This window comes from Oryzias latipes, chromosome 8, assembly GCF_053564925.1.
Source record: "Oryzias latipes strain Hd-rR chromosome 8, Olatipes_Hd-rR_3.1".
Classification (NCBI taxonomy): Eukaryota; Metazoa; Chordata; class Actinopteri; order Beloniformes; family Adrianichthyidae; genus Oryzias; species Oryzias latipes.
Genome location: NC_136244.1, coordinates 28,398,751 through 28,422,391, shown reverse-complemented (window position 1 = coordinate 28,422,391; position 23,641 = coordinate 28,398,751). Strand labels below are relative to the sequence as shown.

At 47.3% G+C, this 23,641-nt stretch overlaps 2 protein-coding genes across 29 annotated transcripts in view; both read right to left on the bottom strand.

Moving 5' to 3' along the window:
- arhgap27l (Rho GTPase activating protein 27, like) overlaps positions 1-3,320 on the bottom strand; it is a 45,568-nt gene extending 42,248 nt beyond the window's left edge. For 15 of the 22 annotated variants that reach the window (XM_078952019.1, XM_078952025.1, XM_078952027.1 and 12 more), the window contains exon 1: positions 3,194-3,320. The gene's annotated coding sequence lies outside the window, so the exon portion shown is untranslated. Of the gene's footprint in view, positions 1-2,188; positions 2,312-2,986; positions 3,055-3,193 lie in introns of those variants that run through there. The other 7 variants (XM_078952029.1, XM_078952035.1, XM_078952020.1 and 4 more) reach the window with 6 other exon arrangements.
- A 1,261-nt stretch (positions 3,321-4,581) lies between these two features.
- Positions 4,582-17,140, bottom strand: samd14 (sterile alpha motif domain containing 14). 7 transcript variants are annotated; one of them, XM_078952051.1, is made up of 11 exons: positions 17,000-17,101; positions 16,447-16,496; positions 15,762-15,919; positions 15,576-15,680; positions 15,298-15,502; positions 11,334-11,433; positions 8,364-8,432; positions 8,129-8,276; positions 5,071-5,193; positions 4,838-4,993; positions 4,582-4,761 (listed from the first exon to the last, which is right to left on the bottom strand). In XM_078952051.1, exons 2-11 carry the CDS (start codon positions 16,481-16,483, stop codon positions 4,612-4,614), a joined length of 1,251 nt encoding a protein of 416 aa, XP_078808177.1. In that variant the 5' UTR covers positions 16,484-16,496; positions 17,000-17,101; the 3' UTR covers positions 4,582-4,611. The 7 variants fall into 7 exon arrangements, with proteins under 7 accessions (XP_078808177.1, XP_078808176.1, XP_078808179.1 ...); XM_078952050.1 differs by having other exon boundaries at positions 16,940-17,018; XM_078952053.1 differs by having other exon boundaries at positions 15,316-15,502; positions 16,940-17,018.
- Between the last annotated feature and the right edge of the window lie 6,501 nt (positions 17,141-23,641).

The window sequence follows — 23,641 nt, the reverse complement described above, 5'->3', positions numbered from 1 at the left end:
AAGAGCAAAATATTATAAGTTATTTAAGGTTTAACTTGAGTTACTCTGGATTAATGTTCCTGTTTTTATTCATATTTATGTTCAAAAAGTTCAGTATTAAACGTTTTAAAGGTTTAAAAGTTTAGCTTTAGTGTGTTCAGTAAACATTTATCTTCTTCGGCCCAAAACCTTAAGCGTGTTTTTAACTTAGGCCCCTGTGTGACTGAGTTTGACCCCCCTGTAATACGAGTCTAGAAAATTCATGCATTTTTTTGTGTAAAATGGCTAAATAGAAGTTAGGGAACAAACTGGATGTTGTCAAATTTTGTATGTTTGCAAGGGGGGGGGGGGGGGGGGGGGGGCGTTGGGGTTACTCGCCCAGGGAGTAAGTTAGTGTAGAACCGCCACTGAATGGGATCCACTCTTCTTTTTAATTACACTGATATTTCTTTTGCTGTGTTCTCGCATACTTTTTGCCGTTTTTCATTTTTTACTGCGCTCTGTAACATTTTCGTCATCGTACTCTCTTACAACCTAGAACCTCAAAGAAAAAGAAAAAAGAATGCATCTCCTTATAAAGATTGGAGTTAATCCTTTTTTGACTGGTTCTAATGTTATTTTAAAGACAAACATTGGAAAAACTCAAACGGGTCATTACCAGGCACCCCCCCCCCACAAAATGGCCTCCCAGGCTCAGGAGGGAAAAGTGAATGGTTTCTTTCTTCAGTCAAACAAAGGAAGGCAGAAAAGTGTAACAGAAAGCTTGGAACTGTGGAACAGGTCCAACAGAGCTGGACGTACAGTGGTGACCCGGTTCTGGGAGCACTACCTATGAGCCCATACTATTTGGATCTGGTACATTCTAGCTTTGAACCTGCAGCTCATCAGAGGACGTTCTGACCCGTTCTGATGACTGTCGATGGCGATGAGGACAGAAGCGCAGAACAATGGCAGGAGGCCGGCTCTATTTATGGAGGGAAATGCTGGCTCTTCCTGTCTGCTGTTCACCTCGCCCAGCCCATGCAGCACACCCTGCCCCTTCAGGGTGCCACAGCGGTCCTTCCTGCGTTTGTGGAGGAACAATTGGCTGGAGGGGTGGGGGGCTGTGGAGAGCTTCAACCTGGACTCTTATTTCCATGGCTCAGGACCTGAATCCTCTCACCAATGACCAGGAAGCGGCAGACTGAAGGTTGAGACGTCAGCGCCACTCCAGATTGACCCGCTGAACACGCCGTCAATGAACAGCTTCAGATCTCACAGGAAGTGGGTCATGGCAGGAAGCCAAACATGAACAGTGGTGGAGCGTTTGCCCTGAGACTGGAAGGCTGCAGCTCAAATCCAGGTTGGCTCAAACCAAGACCTAACGCCTCCTTGCTTCACTGTCAGATTCACAAGAGGATGGGGGTTAAACCAATGAGGCAGCTCCCTGCAGGAAGTGGGAGTGGGAGTAATAAATGAAAAACGAAACAACAGGACATCAAATTCCCACAGTTGGAAAGTCCAGACGCTCCAGAGTGGAGCAGCACAGACACACACACCTGGCTCAGGTGTGTCAGGAATCAGACACTGACTGGAATGCAGCCCCCCACCACCCCACACACACACACGCTCTGTTTTTGTCTGTCTGCGAAGCCGCTCCTACTGGACTGGTATGTAACACAGAAACACGCAAACACTCGGACAGTTTAAGGGTTTGAACCCCCACCCCCAATCCAGTTCCAGTTTAGGGGACCATTGTTGCTTTTGTAGTCTGGGGAAAGACCCTCTGCTTCTTGGTTCCCAGCTCCAGGACAGACACTCTACCACAGGGACACTGAGTTAATTGTGCACACAGACACAGAAACATATGCGCACACATCTGGCCAATCAGATCCAAGCAAAACTTGGAGGGGGGGTTTACACAGAGTTGTCATGTGACATCATGAGCCCTGTCTCCAGTTAAAGTCCAACATTTGCCCTGTAGCTGAGCGAAGGTGTGGCCATGATGAGGGAGGGGGGTCCCAGCCAACAGGAATGACTGCGGTAGCTCCTTGGGGAAGGTGGAGGGGTGGGGGTCTTTGCCACTGTTCTGTAGGGTTCTACAGAGACACGTCAGGGTTCTCCAGAACCTACTGCAGGATGGAAACTCATTTACACGCTCGGGTCAGGACAGCCATCTCTGACAATGGGGGGGGGGGGGGGGGGGGTCGAAGGCTAGTCAAACATTAACCTGAATGTGGAGGTTCAGCTTTAGAGACCACAGCATGCTCTGACTCCTTCAGCCGTCCGGCTGCCCTGATTGGCTGTTGTCCTGTCTGACGCTCGCGGTGTCCCCAGTTTCATGGCGTAGGGAATCATCTGTAAGTTCACCAGCAGACAGATTTCTCTTCATCGTTTTTACCTCCAGAAAAAAATGAAGAAAACGATCCAAAAAAGCTGATCCACTGTGGAGACGTTTCAAATGTTCTGAGGAACGTCTGATAACTTCATGACAGGTTCTCCCCTCCTCAAATATTTCAAACAGATCTCCGCCCATTCTACAGGAAGTGGACCTCTTCAGATTCTAACATCGGACTTAAACTGTGACACTGATCTACGTTGACGTACCAACTTTGGCGCTTGACAAAACATGCAGACTTCTTTGCGCCGCTGACACATCTGCACAGTTTCATCAACACAAAACTATCGTGTTCACAAACACATTTCCAGATGTTCGGCCGCGCAGCTCAGCATAGAAATGTGAAGTCCAATGGACCTGAACGTCTCATCTTCATCTCTGGGCTTCTATTTGAAGGATGCTGCTCCAAACTGTTACTGCCTTTTTCTAAATCCTTCAGCGATAAAACAAGTTTAGCTCCATAAATCTAACAGATATTCCTTCCAGCTGATGGGGGCTGCTTTTCGCTCAGCAAAGGAAACAACTTCTGACGACACAGAGCTTCTCTGGTGTTTCCTTCTGTTTTGTTCTTCAGGTTTGTCCCAGTTTCAAACCAGGACATACTCATTACGCCCGTTCACAGGCACGTACCTGCACGCCCACACACACACCTTCACACAGCCCTTGCTTCGACCAAAGGTGAGTTTTATAGTTTTATCCTGTAAAACACACACAACCTGAGGTCACCACAAAGCCGCCCTGACAGAACAAACTACTCTGTTAAAGTTAGAACCTACAAGACTGAAGACTTTACTAGACCAGTCAAACCACACACACATTTAGGAGGCTCAGTCTTACCTTCAGTCAGAGAGCAACCAACCATCCTAACCTCTTTTTCTTTTCTGTCTTGATTGTGGCTCAAACAGGTTTTTGTAGCTCCGCCTCTGCCGACCTGCCAGTCCCAGCCTGCCCTCCTCTTCCTGACTTCATATCCTGATCCGCAGAGATGAACACAAGTTGCTCTTCAGAACTGTGTCGCCCTCTGCTGGCCGTGTTCATGCACCGCTCCAGGCATTCATGTCATCGTTCAAACCCTTGAGTTGTGTTTGTATCTTTTTTTGTGCAACCATGAAGGAAACTAAGGGTCTGTTCCTAAAAACGGACCAAAGGAATGAAGACTGGTAGGTGAAGCAAGACCAGAAGCAAAGTTTGAAATGGATTTTCCTGAACATGTAACAAAGATTGAAATCGGAATTAAGACAAGAGGAACCAAACAAAATGAGAGCTGATCTGACGGCTAAACCTCCGGACTCGCAGTCAGGGGGCTAATTAACCATCCATACCTCCTCAGGATCACAGGGATCCTGGAATCTATCACTGCTACTAAAGGGTGAAGGTAGGGTTCACCGTGGACAGTTCTCTGGTCAGTCACAGGGCAACACAAAAACACACTCACATCTACACATGCACAAGGAGAACATGCTAATTCTTTAGCAAAAGACTCAGTCTGGATTTGAACCAGGGGCTTCTTGATGTGAGAACCGCCAGACTCAAACCTGGTAGGATCTTTACCTCTTCACTGATGCTGCATGGGAGGGCAAAAGGGTACAATGTGGCTTGGGTGTGCCTCAGTGTCCAATTCCCAGTCATGGAACTTGGCTGTTGGGTGTGGGCGTACTAGTGAGGCCCTTCCTAAGATGCCACGTGTTGGAGCTCAGTCCGCTGGAAGACGGGGTCCTGTCCATTTGCCTTCAGGTCTCTGACTGTGGTTTTGGCCGAACAGCAGTTCAGAGAACCCTGTCTTCTTGGTGTTTATTGAAGGGGTACTGGAAAGCGCCTCAACGAGGAACCCCATTGTCGTCCTGGGGGACTTCAACGCCCACGTGGGCAACGACAGTGGACCTATCGGGTCATGACTGGAAGGACTGGCCTCCCTGATCTGGACTGGTGTGGTGTTATGCTGTGCTCATCATAGGCATCCTTCAGTCCACGTGGCTGCAGGACACCCTAAGCAGGGATGGATGATCGACTTTCTTCTACTTCTGCATGATTTATCAGAACAATCATTCTCTTTGCTGAAGCAGAAAAAAGTGCAGACTCAACGAAACAAACTAGAAAAAACTGAAAAGGGAGATCAGACTCCGAAGGCTCTTTATTCAGCCAAACCCTCCCTCTGAAGAAAACAGTCCCACTTGTCTCTTGTTAGCATTTGCTCTCCCATACTCTGTCTCTCTATCCCACCCACCCACCCCCCCCCCAGCCACCACTGGTTAGCCTCAGTTTCGGCGCTGCTCTTTCTTCCGCTGCTTCTCCTTCTTTTTCTCCCATTTGTCCAGAGCTTTTCTCTCCTTCACAGCCGCCCTCTGCACGTCTTTGATGTGTTGTTTCAGAACGCTGCGGTCAGATGAACAGAGCACGCCCAGACCCTGCAGAGGGATGGAAAGGCGTAAGGACGTTGTGTCCTGTGGCAGAGAGAAAACCCTGGAGCACCTTCATCCTCACCTTCAACCTGCTTCCATTCATTTGCAACAACTGCTCTCCATCAACATCTCTGGCAATGAATTCTGGGATATACCGTTCCATATTGAGGCCTTTAAGCCACTGACAGACCTGCTGGGGTGTCCAGGAGGACACAGATGAGAAGGACTCGTCCCAGGGCTGAGAAGGAAGAGGATGAGGAGGGAATTCTGGGAAACGCTTTTTCATGCACTTACAGGTGTGTTGGAATGAGTTACCTCATCAGAGGACTGAGACAGAGTGTGGTACTGATGGGAGGACTTGTTTGAGTCCACAGTAGAAGAAGGGATGGAGGAGGAGGAGGTTTGAGGAGCAGAGAACTCCTCACCAAGAGCTGACTCCTGAAGGAGGAGACAGAGGACGTTTGTTAGATTTTTTTACCTCCAAACCTTCTGGCAAACCTGCAGCATGTTAGCATCTGCTCTGTCCTCCTCCAGCAGGAGCAGAAATCTGCCTTTCTGAAAGGAACTGTGAAAATTCAAATTCAACTTTACTTATATAGCGCTTTTCATGCTACATAGCATCTCAAAGTGCTTCCCAGAGAAAGAATAAAAAAAATAAGATAAAAAATTATATATATGATAGTTAAAATAATAAACATAGTAAAAAGAATACAATAATAATAAAAATAAATGAATTAATAAAACACACAAAACCCAACACATACACATCCCTCCATTAAAATCAAAACAAATAAAATTACCTGTTAAAATTTTATAAAATCAAATAAAAACACGTGGACAAGTAAAAACTATGTAAAAGCTTTACTAAAAAGATGTGTCTTAAGTTTTTTCTTAAAAACCTCCACAGTGGCTGAAGCCTCACGTCCTCAGGCTGTTCCACAGGCGAGGCCCACAGTGCTGATAAAAATGAGGGTCCAGTTCCATGTAAACTTTTATAAACTAATAAAAGAACCATAAAATCGATCCTAAAGCTGACAGGGAGCCAGTGCAAAGACTTCAAAATTGGAGTCATGTGCTCCTTCCTTCTGGTTCTGGTTAAAAGGCGTGCAGCTGAGTTTTGAACAAGCTGCAGCCGGTTGATGGTATTTCTTTTAGCACCAGAAAGAAGAGCATTACAATAGTCTATCCTAGAAGTTATAAAAGCATGGATTAATATTTCAGCACTGGCTTGTGAGAGAAAGGGTCTCACTCGGGCAATATTTCTAAGATGATAAAATGCAGTCTTTGTAACTTGGTTTGCGTGTGCTTCAAAGTTAAGATCTGCATCTAAAATCACACCGAGGTTTTTTACTTTATTGAACACATTCAGATTAAAAGTTGATAAATAGGATTGGACCCTTTCTCTCTCAGCTTCAGGACCAACAATTAAAATGTCAGTTTTGTCTTGATTGAGCTTTAAGAAGTTCTCTCCCATCCATGTTTCAATATCTAAAACACAACTTAAAAGGTCATCAATGGGTCCCATGTCATCAGGAGACACAGCCACACATAACTGGGTGTCATCAGCATAACTATGAAAGTTTATGCCATGTCTCCTGATGACATCACCTAGCGGTAGCATGTAGAGGTTAAAAAGTGTGGGGCCAAGGACCAAACCTTGTGGCACACCACATGTCAGTCCGTGCCTCCCAGATGATGCATCATTTACACTGACAATAAAATCTCTTCCTGTGAGGTAGGATTCAAACCAGCTGTACACAGTTCCAGTGATCCCAACCATGTCATGTTTACAAGAATGGAGTGGTCAACTGTGTGGAAGGCTGCACTCAGGTCCAGCAATACTAAAACAGATGTTCTCTTTTCTTCAAAATTGGACCTGAGATCATTTATAACCTTGACCAGCGCCGTCTCTGTGGAGTGATGTGATCTAAAACCAGACTGAAATTTTTCTAAAATATTATTTTTATTAATAAAATCATTTAGGTGGATAAAAACTAGCTTTTCTAAAATCTTACTTAAAAATGGCAGGTTTGACACTGGTCAGTAATTATCAAGATTTGAAGCATCTAAACCGCTCTTCTTCAGAGTGGGTCTCACTATAGCAGTTTTTAAGGATGTGGGAAAGATCCCAGTCTGAAGAGAGCGATTGACGATGTTCAGGAGTTCCTCCTCACAGGATGAAGACACAGACTTAAAAAGAGAGGTGGGGATGGGATCCACAGAACAGGTTTGACTTTAAGTTGGAAAATCATTTTACGAAGCTTTGCAGCATCAATCAAGACAAAACTCTCTAATGTGTTCTTAAAAGGCAAACAGAATGCATCAGACTGAACTGTTAGTGGTCGTTGGGTGAAAATAAATCTAATGTTATTTATCTTATCAGTGAAGTGGACTGCAAACTCTTCACACTTTAAACTGCTAAGAATAGAACATGGACTGGAAGAGATCGGATTGATTAGTCTGTCAATGGTGGAAAAAAGAATCTTTGGATTAGAAAAATTGTCAGCTATTAATTTTGAATAGTATTCCTGCTTTGTATGTTTAATAAATTTGTTGTATTGTGTTAGTTTTTCCTTAAAGATTTGGTAATGAATTGTTAGTTTTGTTTTGCGCCAATTTCGTTCGGCAACCCTACAGCTTTTCTTAAGTCTCTTGGTTTCCTCTGTTCTCCAAGGACGGGGTGCTTTGGCTTTGACCGTTTTTATTTTTAAGGGAGCGACTTTGTCCAGTATTGATATGAGCTTGTTATTGAAGTTTTGGACAGATATATCAACAGACAAACTTAGAGTGTTTGGTTGGTTGTGTTCCAGATGTGAGGTGAGGTTTGCAGCCACTTCAGGGTGTAGACAACGCCTTCTAACAGTTCTCTTTGGAAGTCTTTGGGTGACAGAGCCATTGATAGTAAAAAACACACACGAGTGGTCTGAAATACCAACGTCCACAACAGAGGTGACATTGGCCATCAGGCCACGAGTGATTAAAAGATCCAGTGTGTGACCCCTGTTGTGGGTGGGAACACTGACATGCTGAGTAAAATCCATTGTTGCTAAAGTGTTTAAAAACTCTTGGACATATGGGTCCGATGGATTTTCCACATGTAGGTTATACAAAATAATTATTCTACTAAAATCTAAATGTATAATTGAAAGCAGCTCTGCAAAGTCAGAATTAAACAAAATTGTCAAAGTCCTGCTTCCACTTTGATGGAAAAGACAGGAAGGAAAAGGCCGCTGGAAAAGAAGCTGAAGTGGCACCACGCTGCCCTCACCAGGGCACACTGGGAACTGCAACGCTTTGCTCATTTAAAAATATCAAACAGTTTCAGAGGAGCAGCACAGTGATTTTCAGGACCAGCCTTTGGCCTCGTTCATACCTGGGACTGGGTCCTATGGAAGCTCAGTAGTGCCGTTCTGGGTGAGCTGGGAGGAGTCCGGGAAGACGAGAACGACCCCCTTTCTTCAGTGAACCATGAGAAAGAAATCGAAGATCCAGAAGACCGAGATGGACTTTCTGATGGTTCTCTGAGATAGGAGGACATCCAAAAAGACAGATTCAGCTAGTTTTATAGGGAGCAGAACTGAAGAAAGTTCTGAAGAGGCTGGACTCACCTGCTGGCCACAGAGAGCCTGTTGGACTTGTCCTTCCTCACTCTGATATAAGAACGGCGGAGTGTAACCCTAAGGCAGAAATAAAGAAGGAGGTCACCACCATGAAGATTTGGGTTCAAGTCTGCAGAACGTTCAGACTGAGAGGTGCCTAGAGTGTTTCTGGATCACACACAGACCCGATAAAGACGTGTAGACTCGCTCTGTAGAAACTGGCCAGAGACTGCGGGATATTCTGCGTTGTGGACTCGTGTCGTTCATCCGGTTCGTTCAACCGGACAACATGAGGAGTTTGTGCTTTTCTTCCAGGGAAGCAGCTTTTCTGCAGCAGAAACAAGCTGCAGGTAGAAGCATCCTCTGAGGGCGGGCCTCATTCCAGCACGCCATCAGTGGATGTGACTGAGGCACTCACTTCCCTCTCTTCACCTGTGAACCATGTGCTCCTACAGCAGCGTGGATGCTCCTGGTCCTGGAGGTTTGCTGCCTCCTAAAATCCTGGAAACCTTTATCTTAAAGTCCACATTGAAACTCAACAGAAATTTGAAAAAATGTTTTGTTTTGATTCAGAATTTCTCACTTTGACATCCAAAGCCTTGTTCTTTCAATGGTTAGAGAATCTAGAAATGTCAAGGTGAAGCTCACCCTGCTGGGCCAATTCAGTCCAACAGTCATTTCTGCATCAACCCCACCTGAACTTTGACCCTTTCAAATCTTTCATTTTCCTTAAAGGGCCTATATTGTGAAAAATCAACTTTTTGGGCTTCTAAGTGTATTATACTGTTAATATAATACGGGGCGACAGTGGCTTAGGCGGTTGAGCAGGTCGTCCAATGATCAAATGGTTGGCGGTTCGATCCCCGCTCCCCCCAGCCAACTGTGGCCGTGTCCTTGGGCAAGACACTTCACCCTCCCTGCCTCCAGTGTGGCTCCACTGGTGTGTGAACGTGCATGAATGCACCGGTGATGGTCAGAGGGGCCGTAGGCGCGAACTGGCAGCCACGCCTCTGTCAGTCTGCCCCAGGGCAGCTGTGGCTACAACAGTAGCTACCATCACCAAGTATGAATGAGGAGTGAATGAATAATGGACACAGTGTAAGCGCTTTGAGTGTCTGGAAAAGCACAGATAAATCCAATCCATTATTATTATTATTAATATAAATGACCCCCAAAGAGCCTCAGAGATCCAGTCGTCTTACTTCTGGGTAGAACAATGAGCTGCAAAAATAACTCCTATTTCTTTGTGTGTACCATGTATTATCTTAAATGTGGATGTAGTTTACCATGAAAGGCTTAAGAAAAGCAGGATAAAGAGCCTTCAAAATATTGGGGCAGTGATGTCATTATTCGCTGTCAGTCTTTGTAATCAGTGGCGGTTCTACCCTGAATTACTCCCCGGGCGAGACCCTCCTCTGGCGCCCCCCCCCCCCCCCCCCCCCCCCCCAATAGAGTCACTTTGTCCATTTATTGTAACTGAAAATACAGTTAGGAAATATTTAATAAACACAAATAATCTGAAATAAATATTATAAACTACAAATCACACAAATAATACACTAGAATAAATGTGACTGCAGCACTAAGAACAGAAAACACTAACTAAAACCTAACCTTTGTGGCCTTCCTTGATGCAAGCTTGTCAATAACGTCATCATATGAAATCTGCTCCCACCCTGAATGATTGATACTAACAACAGCAGGTTAGTGAGTTGCTCCTGAGACATTGGTGATCTCAGGTATGACTTGATCAACTGGAGTTTTGAAAAGCTAACAGCAGCAGCAGCATGCTACCATCACAGCTTATTTAACATTATGAACTAATATACAACAATAAAACACAACAAAAACTTTGTGTTACAGCAGAGCAGACAGACACACGAATCATAACTAATGTAACAAGTTAAGACAGAGCAAACATTTAAGAATAAATATATTAAAAATGACGTTATTTAAAATATTTGGGCCTACTTCAGTTTTGGTCATGATAGACCAAACAAGAGATTTTTCCTCTGCAACGTTGTTGTTGTTGTAGGGCAGGTAGCATTCGAATTTAGAAAACGTGCATCTAGCTATGCGATAATAACCTTTTCTTTGTCTCTTTTCTCCTCTTCTTCTCTTTTCTTTCTAAATTGGGCACCAGCTTTGACCTTTTTTCTCCATATTTCAGATGTTTTTGCATTTAGCATAAATGTCCTGACATAGGTATCAAGTCTGTCGACTAAACCAACTGTCATCTAAGTGAAGAATTTTTTTTGTTTTCCCATTTTTTATTTGGGCATTTCACACAAAAATAACCAAAAAAGCATGATTTTTTTATACCTTTTTTATACCCGCAGCCCCCCCCCGTTCGTCATACATTTCCAGAAGGAGCGCGTGCAGCTGCACCCAGGGGCGCCAATTCGCTACATGGCGGCGCAATTTTTATTTTTATTTTTTCATCAAGCACTGAGCCGCGGCCCGCGACCGTTGCCCCCCTGGAAGAAGATCCAGCCAGGTTTGCGCATGCGTTTTGCGCTCCGTGCTCACCTCTCAGCCTGCATCCTTCACCCCGCGCCCCCTCCCTTCTCCTTCTTCACCCCGCGCCCCCTCCCTTCTCCTTCTCACACACATTTGCGTCTACTTCTCAAAGACAGGAGAGAGCGCAGCTGCGGGGCGGGGGCGCCGCCAGGTTTCAGGCTGTTACAAACTCTGTGATATAAGTAAACCAATAGTGGTGCATAAAGTATTTTACAAGAGCTGAGCCGCTGGCGCCGCCCCTCCGTCATTTTTCCGCCCCGGGCGATCGCCCGTATGGCCCGTGCCTAAAACCGCTACTGTTTGTAAACATTCTCATGTGCGCTTAGAGCTGAAATGTTTCTGACAGTCAGCTCATGTTCTCATTTCTCCCCAGGTAAGAATCCATGATAGTAGGATCAGTACCTCCTGACCGGGACTGAACCTCTGCAGATCAGTCCAACAGTTCCTGCAGCATCTCACCCCAAATCCAGAACACGGCGCTTCGTCTTCTTGTCAAAGACAACAGCCGAACCGCCGGGATCCCCTGGACTGCAGTCACAACCCCCATCTGACACCAGAACTGAAACGACAAAACAAAGAAATTGCTTCTAGACCTGAGGTGTTTGCTGGTGTGTGTGTGTGTGTGTGTGCGTGTCTTTGTCTGTGTGTGTACACGTGTCTCTGTGTGTTTGGGTGTCTTTGTCTGTGTGTGTGCATGTCTTTGTCTGTGTGTGTACACGTGTCTCTGTGTGTTTGGGTGTCTTTGTCTGTGTGTGTGCATGTCTTTGTGCTTTGTGTGTGTGTGTGTGTCTTTGTGTGTATGCGTGTCTTTGTGTGTGCGTGTTTTTGTGTGTGCGTGTATTTGTGTACGCGTCTTTGTGTATGTGTGTCTTTGTGTGTGCGTGTCTTTGTGTGTGCGTCTTTGTGTGTGTGCGTCTTTGTGTGTGTGTGTCTTTGTGTGCGTGTCTTTGTGTATGTGTGTCTTTGTGTGTGCGTCTTTGTGTGTGTGCGTCTTTGTGTGTGTGTGTCTTTGTGTGCGTGTCTTTGTGTATGTGTGTCTTTGTGTGTGCGTGTCTTTGTGTGTGCGTCTTTGTGTGTGCGTCTTTGTGTGTGCGTGTCTTTGTGTGCGTGTCTTTGTGTATGTGTGTCTTTGTGTGTGCGTGTCTTTGTGTGTGCGTCTTTGTGTGTATGCGTGTCTTTGTGTGTGCGTGTATTTGTGTACGCGTCTTTGTGTATGTGTGTCTTTGTGTGTGCGTGTCTTTGTGTGTGCGTCTTTGTGTGTGTGCGTCTTTGTGTGTGTGTCTTTGTGTGCGTGTCTTTGTGTATGTGTGTCTTTGTGTGTGCGTGTATTTGTGTACGCGTCTTTGTGTATGTGTGTCTTTGTGTGTATGCGTGTCTTTGTGTGTGCGTGTTTTTGTGTGTGCGTGTATTTGTGTACGCGTCTTTGTGTGTGCGTGTCTTTGTGTGTGCGTCTTTGTGTGTGTGCGTCTTTGTGTGCGTGTCTTTGTGTATGTGTGTCTTTGTGTGTGCGTGTCTTTGTGTGTGCGTGTCTTTGTGTGTGTGCGTCTTTGTGTGTGTGTGTCTTTGTGTGCGTGTCTTTGTGTATGTGTGTCTTTGTGTGTGCGTGTCTTTGTGTGTGCGTCTTTGTGTGTGCGTGTATTTGTGTGTGCGTGTCTTTGTGTGTGCGTCTTTGTGTGTATGCGTGTCTTTGTATGTGCGTCTTTGTGTGTATGCGTGTCTTTGTGTGTGTGCGTGTCTTTGTATGTGCGTCTTTGTGTGTATGCGTGTCTTTGTGTGTGCGTGTCTTTGTGTGTGCGTCTTTGTGTGTGTGCGTCTTTGTGTGTGTGTGTCTGAGTGTGCGTGTCTTTGTGTATGTGTGTCTTTGTGTTTGCGTGTCTTTGTGTGTGTGCGTCTTTGTGTGTGTGTGTCTTTGTGTGCGTGTCTTTGTGTATGTGTGTCTTTGTGTGTGCGTGTCTTTGTGTGTGCGTCTTTGTGTGTGTGCGTCTTTGTGTGTGTGTGTCTTTGTGTGCGTGTCTTTGTGTATGTGTGTCTTTGTGTGTGCGTTTCTTTGTGTGTGCGTCTTTGTGTGTGCGTGTCTTTGTGTGTGCGTCTTTGTGTGTGTGTGTGTCTTTGTGTGCGTGTCTTTGTGTATGTGTGTCTTTGTGTGTGTGTGTCTTTGTGTGTGCGTCTTTGTGTGTGGGTGTCTTTGTGTATGTGTGTCTTTGTGTGTGTGTCTTTGTCTTTAGGTGTGAGTCTTTGTCTTTTTTTTTTCTTTTTTTTTTAACTTGTCCTGTCCAACAGCTGGGCAGACAGATGAGAGCTGAGGGCCTCTTGTGTTGGACATATTTTATTTTAACAAGAGGGGTTATTCATCTTCAGACAAACCAAAGGTATGTCTGAATAAACCCCTTTTGGAATTGAGGCCAAACTTTTTTAATTTTAATCCTATTTGAAAAGGACCCTTTTCAAATAGGAAAAAGGAAAGAAGGGAAGAAGAGGGAGGGATGTTAGAGAGGGGGGGAGATAGGAGGGTGATAGTGAGAGGGGGGGTAAGACCATTAAGCAGCATAAAGCAACAAGTTTACTGGGTGTTTATCATTACGGTAAGGTTCAAATAGACTACAAATCTCAAAGGGCGGGGCCTGTCCACACACACACTCAAATGTTATCAACACACCTTCTAGCTGCAGAAATGTCCACCTGTCAACATGTACACAAAACAGATAGTATTCACACACGCACACCTATGCCTTCAAGCCAACTAGTGTGAAATATTTCATTCATTCAGTCACGCAAACTATTAGTGCAAAGGTGAGCTAACACCTGTGCACAGGTGAGTGTTTATGTTCTTCTAAAATGGATGATGGAATGTGAAAAGAAGGAGGAGGGAGAGTGACCAGCCACCCCCACACCAAGATCCCCGCCGCCGCAGCAGCAGCGGCAGCAGGCAGGGAACAACCGCCCCCCGGGCGATCACATCCGCCACCCAGGCCTGGGCCAGCAGGAAGGCCGCGAGGCCCCCAGAGCTAGAGAGCAGGGAGGCATGGGGGGGAAAGAGAGCGCCGCCCCAGCCCAACCAGGAGAGCAGCCCCCCCGCCGCGCCGGGAGGGCCCAACGCAGGGCCACACCCGAGAAGGGTGCCCACAGCCCGAGACGAGCACCTCATCACCACCCAGGAGTTCCGGGCGTCCCCCCGCCCCAACCCCAGGTACGAGCCAGGACCCCCCAAGGGAGACCCGCTCCGCACTCCAGGCAGCCACCCACCACGGTTGGTCCAGGAAGGAGCAAGGCAGGGGCCAGCCGTCCCCACCCAGGAGGGGGGCACCCCGGGGAAAAGGGGGGCCCACGAGGGGTGTTGTAAACATGGCCCGACCAGGCTCAGCCACAGTTGGAAATTGGGCGGGGCCCAGCGCCCAGGGGCAAGGACCAGGACCCACCCCCCAGGGACACGGACACTCAGGTGTAATGTGAACCCCCCCCCCCCCCCCCCCTGCGCGGAGAGAGCACCGCCGGGCCCAGGAAACCGGCACCCAGGGGACATGGCCGCCTTTGCCAATGGCCCCGTACCCCCCATCAGGGATGGGGTAGGGGACAGATGGCCCTAGGTCCCACCTTCCTTGCAATATGTGTGTGCATGTGTGTGTGTTTGTGGGGGGGGGGGGTGTGCATGTGTGTGTGTTTATGTTTGAATGTATATTTTGAGAAGTAAAAGGTGTGTGTACTAAGGGGGTGCAGTTAAAATTGGCGGGTAGGGCGCTAAGAGGACATCTGCTGCTTGCTGGCAGTGATGTCCAAGCACCCGCCCTAGTGTGTGTCTTTGTCTTTGTCTGTGTGTGTCATTGAGTGTGTGCGTGTCTGTGTCTTTGCGTGTCTGTGTCTTTGCATGTCTTTGTGTGTGTTTGTGCGTGTCTTTGTTTGTGTGTGCTTGTCTTTGTGTGTGTGCCTTTTTGTTTGCGTGTCTTTGTGTGTGTGTCTTTGTCAGTGTGTGTGCGTTTCTTTGTTTGTGTGTGCTTGTCTTTGTGTGTGTGCCTTTTTGTTTGCGTGTCTTTGTGTGTGTGTCTTTGTCAGTGTGTGTGCGTGTCTTTGTTTGTGTGTGTGTGTCTTTGTGTGTGCGCCTTTTTGTGTGCGTGTCATGACTTTGTGTCCTTGTCTGTATGTGTCTTTGTCTTTGTGTGTGTGTGTCTTTGTGTGTGCGTGTTTTTGTCTGTGTGTGTCTTTGTGTGTAAGTCTTTGTATGTCTTTGTCTTTATCTGTGCGTGTCTTTGTCTGTGTGTGTCTTTATCTTTAGGTGTGTGTGTGTCTTTGTCTTTATCTGTCTTTCTCTTTGTGTTTGCATGTCTTGGTCTTTAGGTGTCTGCGTGTCTTTGTCTTTGTGTGTGTGTGTGTGTGTGTGTGTGTGTGTGTGTGTGTGTGTGTGTGTGTGTGTGTGTGTGTGTATGCGCACCTTGTAAAGGTGCATTACCGTCAGCCTCTGGCCATTTGTTCCCGCTCAGGTATACAGGTGAGCAGTCAGAGGAGAGGTCCAGCTTTGAATGGGAGCTGCTGGGGGAAACCAGAGCCTCCTGAGAAGCAGCATTGGTTAGTTGTTGGTACCGCCCTCTCTGTGGGGCAGCCAATGGTGTGCCTGTATTTTCAGGGGAGTGACCCCTCTGAGACAGATGGAGGTTCTCATGAATCTTTTGTTTATGTTGAAATACTGTTCTCTGCCCTCGTTCTACTCACCAATGATGATTCAAAAGAGAAGGCGGGGCTTTGAGATGACTCTGGGAAAGGGGAGGAGCCTTGCATGGTGTCCAGAGTGGAGCGGCCACACTGCAGTGGACTTTCCTGATCATAGTTCAGATGAACACATCATGGTTCAAAGCATGTGTGTCATTATAAGACCCGCCTAACAGCCAGGTACGGTACCTTCCTGTCTTGCCAGCCACCCCCCTCCATGGAGCCTCTGCTGTCGTAATAGTTAGACCTGGAGAGGCAGCTGCGACGGGTTTTGACGGACAGCTCGGCTTTGCCTTTCTGGATGCTGTTGTCCAACAGTTCCGATTCTGGGATGGCCATGTCCAGGTCTGAAACACAAGCGTGTGATGTCTGCATCATCATGAGGCTTCTACACCCGAAGGACTGACAAACTGTGTCCTCAGTAACGCCTGCATCGTGCTGCGTTCACACCCAACACCATTCACGCGTCCATCTCATGACGGCCGCGTCTCTTTCAAAGCAAGTCAAATGTGCTGCCTGACGCCTGTCCCAAAATGTCTTCATAAACTAGACGATCCAGCGGCGTGTGGGAGGAGCTACTGTTCAAGGTTTTTAGCCTGGTCACTGTTTGACGACTTCCTGTCCCGCATAAGTCAGAGGAGGAAAAAATTAAGAATAAAATTAGAGGAAATTCTTATTATTGTCTGCATGAAAAAAAGCAACAATTGAAACAAAAAAGTGTTAAACTCTTTGGTGTTTAAGGAAACCAGTCAGAAATATAGGCCGTTCAGATCCTTCAGATCTTTTCTAAAGTCGTCTTCTGGCATCCTAACATCAACAGCAGTTTTTCATCTGAACCAACAGGAATCTGCACACCTGAGTGTCTGAAACATACCGAACACGCTGTCCGTGTCGTCCAAGCTCCCAGCCATGACTCAGCAGAACCTGTTCAGAACCCAAAAGAAGAGCAAGAGGAGATCCCAACCAAAGCAGACCACAGGCCCATGTACACACACACACACAAACAAAGCCCCACCTGCACACAACCAAACACAGAGACCCCCCCCCCACACACACACACACACACACACAGGTCCCCATCTCATGACTGCTGTCCCCACACACTGCTGTACACACACATATACACACACATTCACAAAAACACGCGTACACACAAACACAGGTCCCCAACCCATGACTGTGCAACCAGACTGCTGTCCCCACAATATGCTAAATACAAACACACACTACACAAACAAAGCCCCACCCACACACAACCAAACACTGTCAGAGACCACACACACAGGCAGTCCAGCTGCTGTCCTTGAACATGGAGGAGATGTGTACTCATCACATCCCCTCAGACATGCAGAAAGCTGCAGACTTACAGCCGCCATGAGTGGAAACGGAGCAAGAAGTGGTGATGAAGATCCTGTAAGCAGACTCACCTCTGTGCACGTCTTCTTCTTTTTATGCTGTCAGCTGATACCCCAAGACTGCAACTCCCAGACTCACACGGGGCAGCACCAAGAGTAGGCTTCAGTCAGGGCTGTACATCAGCATCATGGGAGCTGTAGTTATGAAGCTGCTGATGAGAACACTGACGGTATCTCACAGCGACTCAGCAGAATGCTGCAGCTGGGGGGTTCATCTGAAAGAGAAGGATTTCCTTTTTTTTCAATGAGACAAAAAATTACACTGGACAGACAGACCTGACAAACAAAGACAACAAACAATACAAATGCAAGAAAAAAGGGGGAAAAGAGAAAAAGTGTGGGAGGGTTGACAGCGAGAGAGAGAGAGAGAATTCCATCCTATTACAAACACACAATCATGCAGTCGACAATTATACATATCTAGGGAAACATTGATTGAGATTCATGTAGATGGATAGGGATGGGTATAGAAATCTATAACTATACATTCATGATACTCTTGATAATAGAGAAGTCAATAGCAGTAACAGTCATAAAACCAACAATAGAATTAAAAATCAACTTGTCATTACTGCAAAAAATAAATAGAGGGTAGTTAACCCCCCCTCCAACCATCAGACACCAGCAGATGGGAGGAAAAGGGTATGTTAGAGAGAGAGGCGGGGGTCAAAAAGGAGAGCAAGGTCAAAACATCCAATACCAGAGAGGCAGAGACAGTCACTCCCCCCACCTGAAACCGGCATAGCAATGACAACGGGCAGGAGGGCACGGCACGCACCACAGGACAGAATGACCGAATTACCCCCTAGGACCATCCCGGGTATTCAATATTAGAATATTTAACGTTATCCTTCGGGTTAGAAGAGGGTGTCTGATCGGTGGGTACCGGCATGCACCTCCACCGACGGGGCTTCCCCCCCATGCAGTTTGTGTAGTGAATTCAATGAAGGGTTTTGTTTTGTATTAATTGTAAATTACACCTGCTGTTCTGGCTATTGCAATTGGATTGTACCGATTTAATCTAAAGTTGTAATAGGAGTTGCCATTTGTGGATATTAGAACATTGGGCTACCAGTTGTTTGGCAGTAAGCCTTGATCATGGGTTTCGAAGCATCCATTCATGCCATATTCTCTTCAACCCCTCTGGGTGGGATTGCTTGAGTAGTAGCATTCTAACAGAACCTTGTTCTCACATCTAGTCCATTTCCGTCTTGTTCCAGTAGCCCACTTTCCATCAGGATGCTCTGGTCCCCCAGCACCTGACGCAGACCTGGAAAAAGCAAAAAAATGAAAATAAAAAAACACCCCTCTCACCCTCCGCGGGTGGTTTCTCCTCCAAGCTGGGGTCCTCTACCAGAGGCCTGGGAGCTTGAGGGTCCTGCAGTATCTTAGCAGTTCCTGTTCTTTTCTGGACTGAGAGGTATGAGGTCTTTCCAGGTATCTGTTGTAGCCACTCCTCCAGTTTGGGGGTTACTGCCCCGAGTGCTCCAATTACCACAGGCACCACTGTCACCTTCACTTTCCAGGCTTTCTCCAGTTCTTCTCTAAGTCCCTGGTATTTCTCCAGTTTCTCATGTTCCTTCTTCCTGATGTTCCCATCTCTTGGCACTGCCACATCCACCACAACTGCTTTCCTCTGTTCTTTATCCACCACTACAATGTCTGGTTGGTTCTCCATTACCATCCTATCAGTCTGGATCTGGAAGTCCCACAAGATCCTTGCCCTCTCATTCTCTACCACCTTCGGAGGTGTTTCCCATTTTGACCTTGGAGTTTCCAGTCCATATTCTGCACACATGTTCCTGTATATTATTCCAGCCACTTGATTGTGGTGCTGCATGTATGCTTTCCCTGCCAGCATCTTACACCCTGCAGTTATGTGCTGGATTGTTTCAGGCACCTCTTTGCACAGCCTACACCTTGCGTCTTGTCTGGTGTGGTAGATCTGAGCCTCTATGGCTCTGGTGCCCAGGGCTTGTTCCTGAGCTGCTAGGATGAGTGCTTCAGTGCTGTCCTGTAGGCCAGCCCTTTCTCGCCATTGGTAGGACTTCTTGATATCAGCCACTTCAGTTATGGTCCTGTGGTACATCCCATGCAGGGGTTTGTCCTCCCATGAGGATCTGTCCTCCAGCACTGTGTCCTCTGCTCTCCATTGCCTGAGACATTCACTGAGCACACTGTCAGTTGGGGCCTTGAGCTTGATGTATTCATGCATCTTGGATGTTTCATCCTGGATAGTGGCTTCTACGCTCACTAGTCCTCGGCCTCCTTCCTTGCGGCTAGCATACAGTCTCAGGGTGCTGGATTTGGGATGGAACCCTCCATGCATGGTGAGGAGCTTTCGTGTTTTAACATCCGTGGTCTGTATCTCTTCCTTTGGCCATCTTATTATTCCTGTAGGGTATCTGATAACTGGCAGTGCGTAGCTGTTTATTGCCCGGGTCTTATTTTTGCCATTGAGCTGGCTTCTCAGGACTTGCCTTACTCGTTGGAGGTATTTAGCTGTTGCAGCTTTCCTTGTTGCCTGCTCCAGGTTGCCATTTGCCTGTGGAATTCCAAGGTACTTGTAACTGTCCTTGATGTCTGCTATTGTTCCTTCTGGGAGTGAGACCCCTCCTGTGTGGACTACCTTGCCTCTCTTTGTCACCATCCGGCTGCATTTCTCGAACCCGAATGACATCCCAATGTCAGTACTGTAGATCCTGGTGGTGTGGATCAGGGAGTCAATGTCATGCTCGCTCTTAGCATATAGCTTGATGTCATCCATGTAGAGGAGGTGACTGATGTTGGCCCCATTTCTGAGTCGGTATCCATAGCCAGTCTTGTTGATTATTTGGCTGAGGGGGTTCAGACCTATGAAGAACAGCAGTGGGGACAGAGCATCACCTTGGTATATCCCACATTTGATGGATACTTGTGCAAGTGGCTTGTCATTGGCTTCAAGGGTGGTTTTCCACAGGTTCATCAAGTTTCCTATGAAGCCTTTCAGAGTCCTGTTGATGTTGTACAGCTCCAAGCATTCAGTGATCCACGTGTGTGGCATTGAGTCTTAGACTTTCTTGTAATCAATCCAGGCTGTGAACAGGTTGGTGTGTCGTGACCTGCCGTCCTGAGCAACTTTTCTGTCAACCAGGAGTTGGTGTTTGGCTCCTCTGGAGTCTCTACCAATGCCCTTCTGTGTGTTGCTCATGTATTTATCCATGTGCCTATTTATCTTGGTTGCAATGATGCCTGACATGAGCTTCCATGTCGTGGACAGACAGGTTATTGGGCGGTAGTTGGATGGGACTGCACCCTTTGAGGGATCCTTCTTTTTTTTTTCTTCGTCTTTTAACTTGTCCTGTCCAACAGCTGAGCAAGCAGATCAGAGCTGAGTGCATCTTGTGTTGGACAGATTTTATTGATACAATTGGGGTTTATGGATATTCAGACAGAATGAGTCTATATTTGTATAAACCCCTTTTGTATTTGAGGCTAAGCTTTATTTATGAAAATTATATTTTTATGCATTCCTTGTTGGACCGGATGGAAAAAAAGAAACAGACTTTAATAAAAATAAAGATCTGAAGGGTGGGTGGTGCCGGGCCTGGGGTGTCGGCGCCTCTGGGGGTGGGGCCCCTGGGCTGGGTGGGCCTGGCCCCTTTGCTGGGGGGGGGGGGGGGGGGGGGGGGGGGGGCTGGTGGACAGCTGTTTGACCACCGGCGGACAGTCTACCAGCTGTCCCCAACTCACCCACTTCCTCATATAACCTCATTTTAGAGTGAGGGGGTGGGGGGTTTAGCCTGCGATGCGCCTTGGGGGGGGGGCTACTTGGCAGTGGCCCCCCTCCTATGGTTGCCGTATGGAGTGGGCCCCCCCTCTTTCAGTTTTATTTGCACCTTAGACATGTAGGGTCCTTGGTAGGGGGGGTGCTTAGACATCACTGCCAGCAAGCAGCAGATGTCCTCCTAGCACCCTACCCGCCAATTTTAACCGCACCTTAGACATTCAGGGCCCCTTGGTGGGGAGGGTGAGAGGACATCACTTTGAGTAATCAGGAGATGTCCCCTTAGTGCCCTACCCGCCAATTTTAACTGCACCCCCGTTAGTACACACACCCCTCCCCCCTCAATATATACATTCCAACATAAACACACACACATGCACACACACACCCTCTCAAACACACATACACGCACACACATTTTGCAAGGAAGGTGGGACATAGGACCATCTGTCCCCTACCCCTTCCCTGATGGGGGGTGCGGGCCCCTTGGCAACGGCGGCCGTGTCCCCTGAGTGCCGGCTTCCTGGGCCCGGCGGTTCTCTCTCCGCGCGGTGGGGGGGGGTTTACATTACAGTGGCTGCCTGGAGTGCGGAGCGGGTCTCCCTTGGGGGGTCCTGGCTCGTACCTGGGGTTGGGGCGGGGGGACGCCCGGAACTCCTGGGTGGTGATGGGGTGCTCGTCTGGGGCTGTGGGCGTCCTTCTCCGGTGAGGCCTTGCGTTGGGCTCTCCCGGCGCGGCGGGGGGGCTGCTCTCCTGGTTGGGCTGGGGCGGCGCTCTTTTTCCCTCCGTGCCTCCCTGCTCTCTGGCTCTGGGGGCCTCGCGGCGGTCCTGCTGGCCCTGGCCTGGGTGGCGGTCTTGGTCGCCCGGGGTGTGGTTGTTCCCTGCCTGTTCCCGTGTGCCGTTGGGTGGATTCCGGCTGCCGCTGCTGCTGCGGCGGGGGTCTTGGGGTAGGGATGGCTGGGCACTCTCCCTCCTTTTTTTCACGTTCCACCGACCCTTTTAGAAGAACATAAACACTGACCTGAGCACAGGTGTTAGCTCACCTTTGGACTAACAATTTGCATGGTCTAATGACTGAAATATTTCACACTAGTTGGTTTTAAGGCATATGTATGCGTGTAAACACTGTCTGTTTTGTGTACATGTCGACATGTGGACATTTTTGCAGCTAACAGGTGTGTTGATAACATTTGAGTGTGTGTGTGGACAGGCCCACCCTTTTTGTACTACATTTGAACCTTACCGTAACGATAAACAACCAGTAAATTTGTTGCTTGCCATCATTTAATGCCACAGTTCCTGTTCCTCTCCCATATTCTGGCAACATCTCCACTTCCGCTTCCCGTTCCGACGACCGTCCTGAAATCTTCAGTCTACAACCGGAACCATTCCTTGGAAACGTCGAGGTCTGTGGAGGTTTTTATTGCAATGTCAATTGATCTTCCAAGAAGCACCCAGGTACTATCAGACCGATCATAGCAAAATCATGTTAATTATAAACTCTCTTAGAAACAAAGCCTTACACTGGGCCCAAGCATTTGTAACATCCAATCCCATTTCCCATTTATCTTATGAACGTTTCATTAACGAATTCCGACTCATTTTTGACCAACCTCGCAAGCAGGAGGAAGCCACCCGACGATTGCTGAGCCTAAAGCAACGCATCGATCGGTCAGTGATCACGTGATCGATTTTTGCATTTAGCGGTGTAAGCAAGTTGGCCCGATCTTGCCTTAAAAAGCATTTTTTACCAATCACTAGCCGAAAACATCAAAGACCATCTCTGCTTACAGCCAGAAGCACGCACCTTTGAAGAACGTGTTTCTGCGGCTCTTCGTTCCGATATACGCCTTCGTGAACGTGATAATGAAAGAATTCAATATTCCCGCAAGACATCCAATAACCCCTTCACTTTACCTATTGCTGAATCTTCGCCCAAAAAAGAAATTGTTGCTACTCTCAAAGCTCTATGCAAATCGGACACTCTAAGCCAACAGAAGAGGAACGCTGTGAACGTCGGGAAGAAGGCTCCTGCTTCTATTGAGGTAACAAGGGCCGTCTCGTCTCACTATGCCCCTTACGTTCAAAACTCCAGGGTCCCCCACTAAAAGACAGGCCGCGAGTGGGCCACTCTGTTAATAATTCTGAAAGCAACTTCCCTTTCATTCCTGTCAAAATCTGTCTGCAATCCAAGGTTTTTGATTTACGTGCCCTTGTTGATTCTGGTGCCGAGCAGAGTCTTATTGACCAACAACTTGTCAATAAACTATCTCTACCTACAGAACCTCTGGAAATACCCACTGAAGCATCTGGACTAGGTGGTCCACATCTGTCTCATATCACCCATCCCACTAAACCCCTAATTCTCATCTCATCAGGTAACCATAGAGAAACTATTAAATTCCTCATGACTCAATTCACTCATACCCCCATAGTATTGGGGTTTTCCTGGTTAAAACTACACAATACTCAGTTCAACTGGTCTCAATGTAACATAGTCAATTGGAGTTCCTACAGCATGGCCAACTGTCTTCAGTCAGCCATTTCCACAGTATCGTTTTCAGCCCATGATTAGACCAGTGAGGTGGATCTTTCCAAAATCCCTTCATGTTACCACGATCTGAAAACCGTATTCTGCAAAGCCAAAGCTAGCGCTCTACCATCTCACCGCCCTTATGACTGTTGAATCAATTTGTTATCTGGCGCCACCCTTCCTAAGGGCTGATTATTCAATATATCTGGCCATGGAAAGTTACATACAAGAAGCCCTGTCTCTAGGACACATCAGGCCGTCCTCATCTCCTGTGGGGGCAAGTTTTTTCTTTGTAGAGAAAAAGATAAATCACTACGGCCCTGCATCGATTACCGCGAATTGAATCAAATCACTA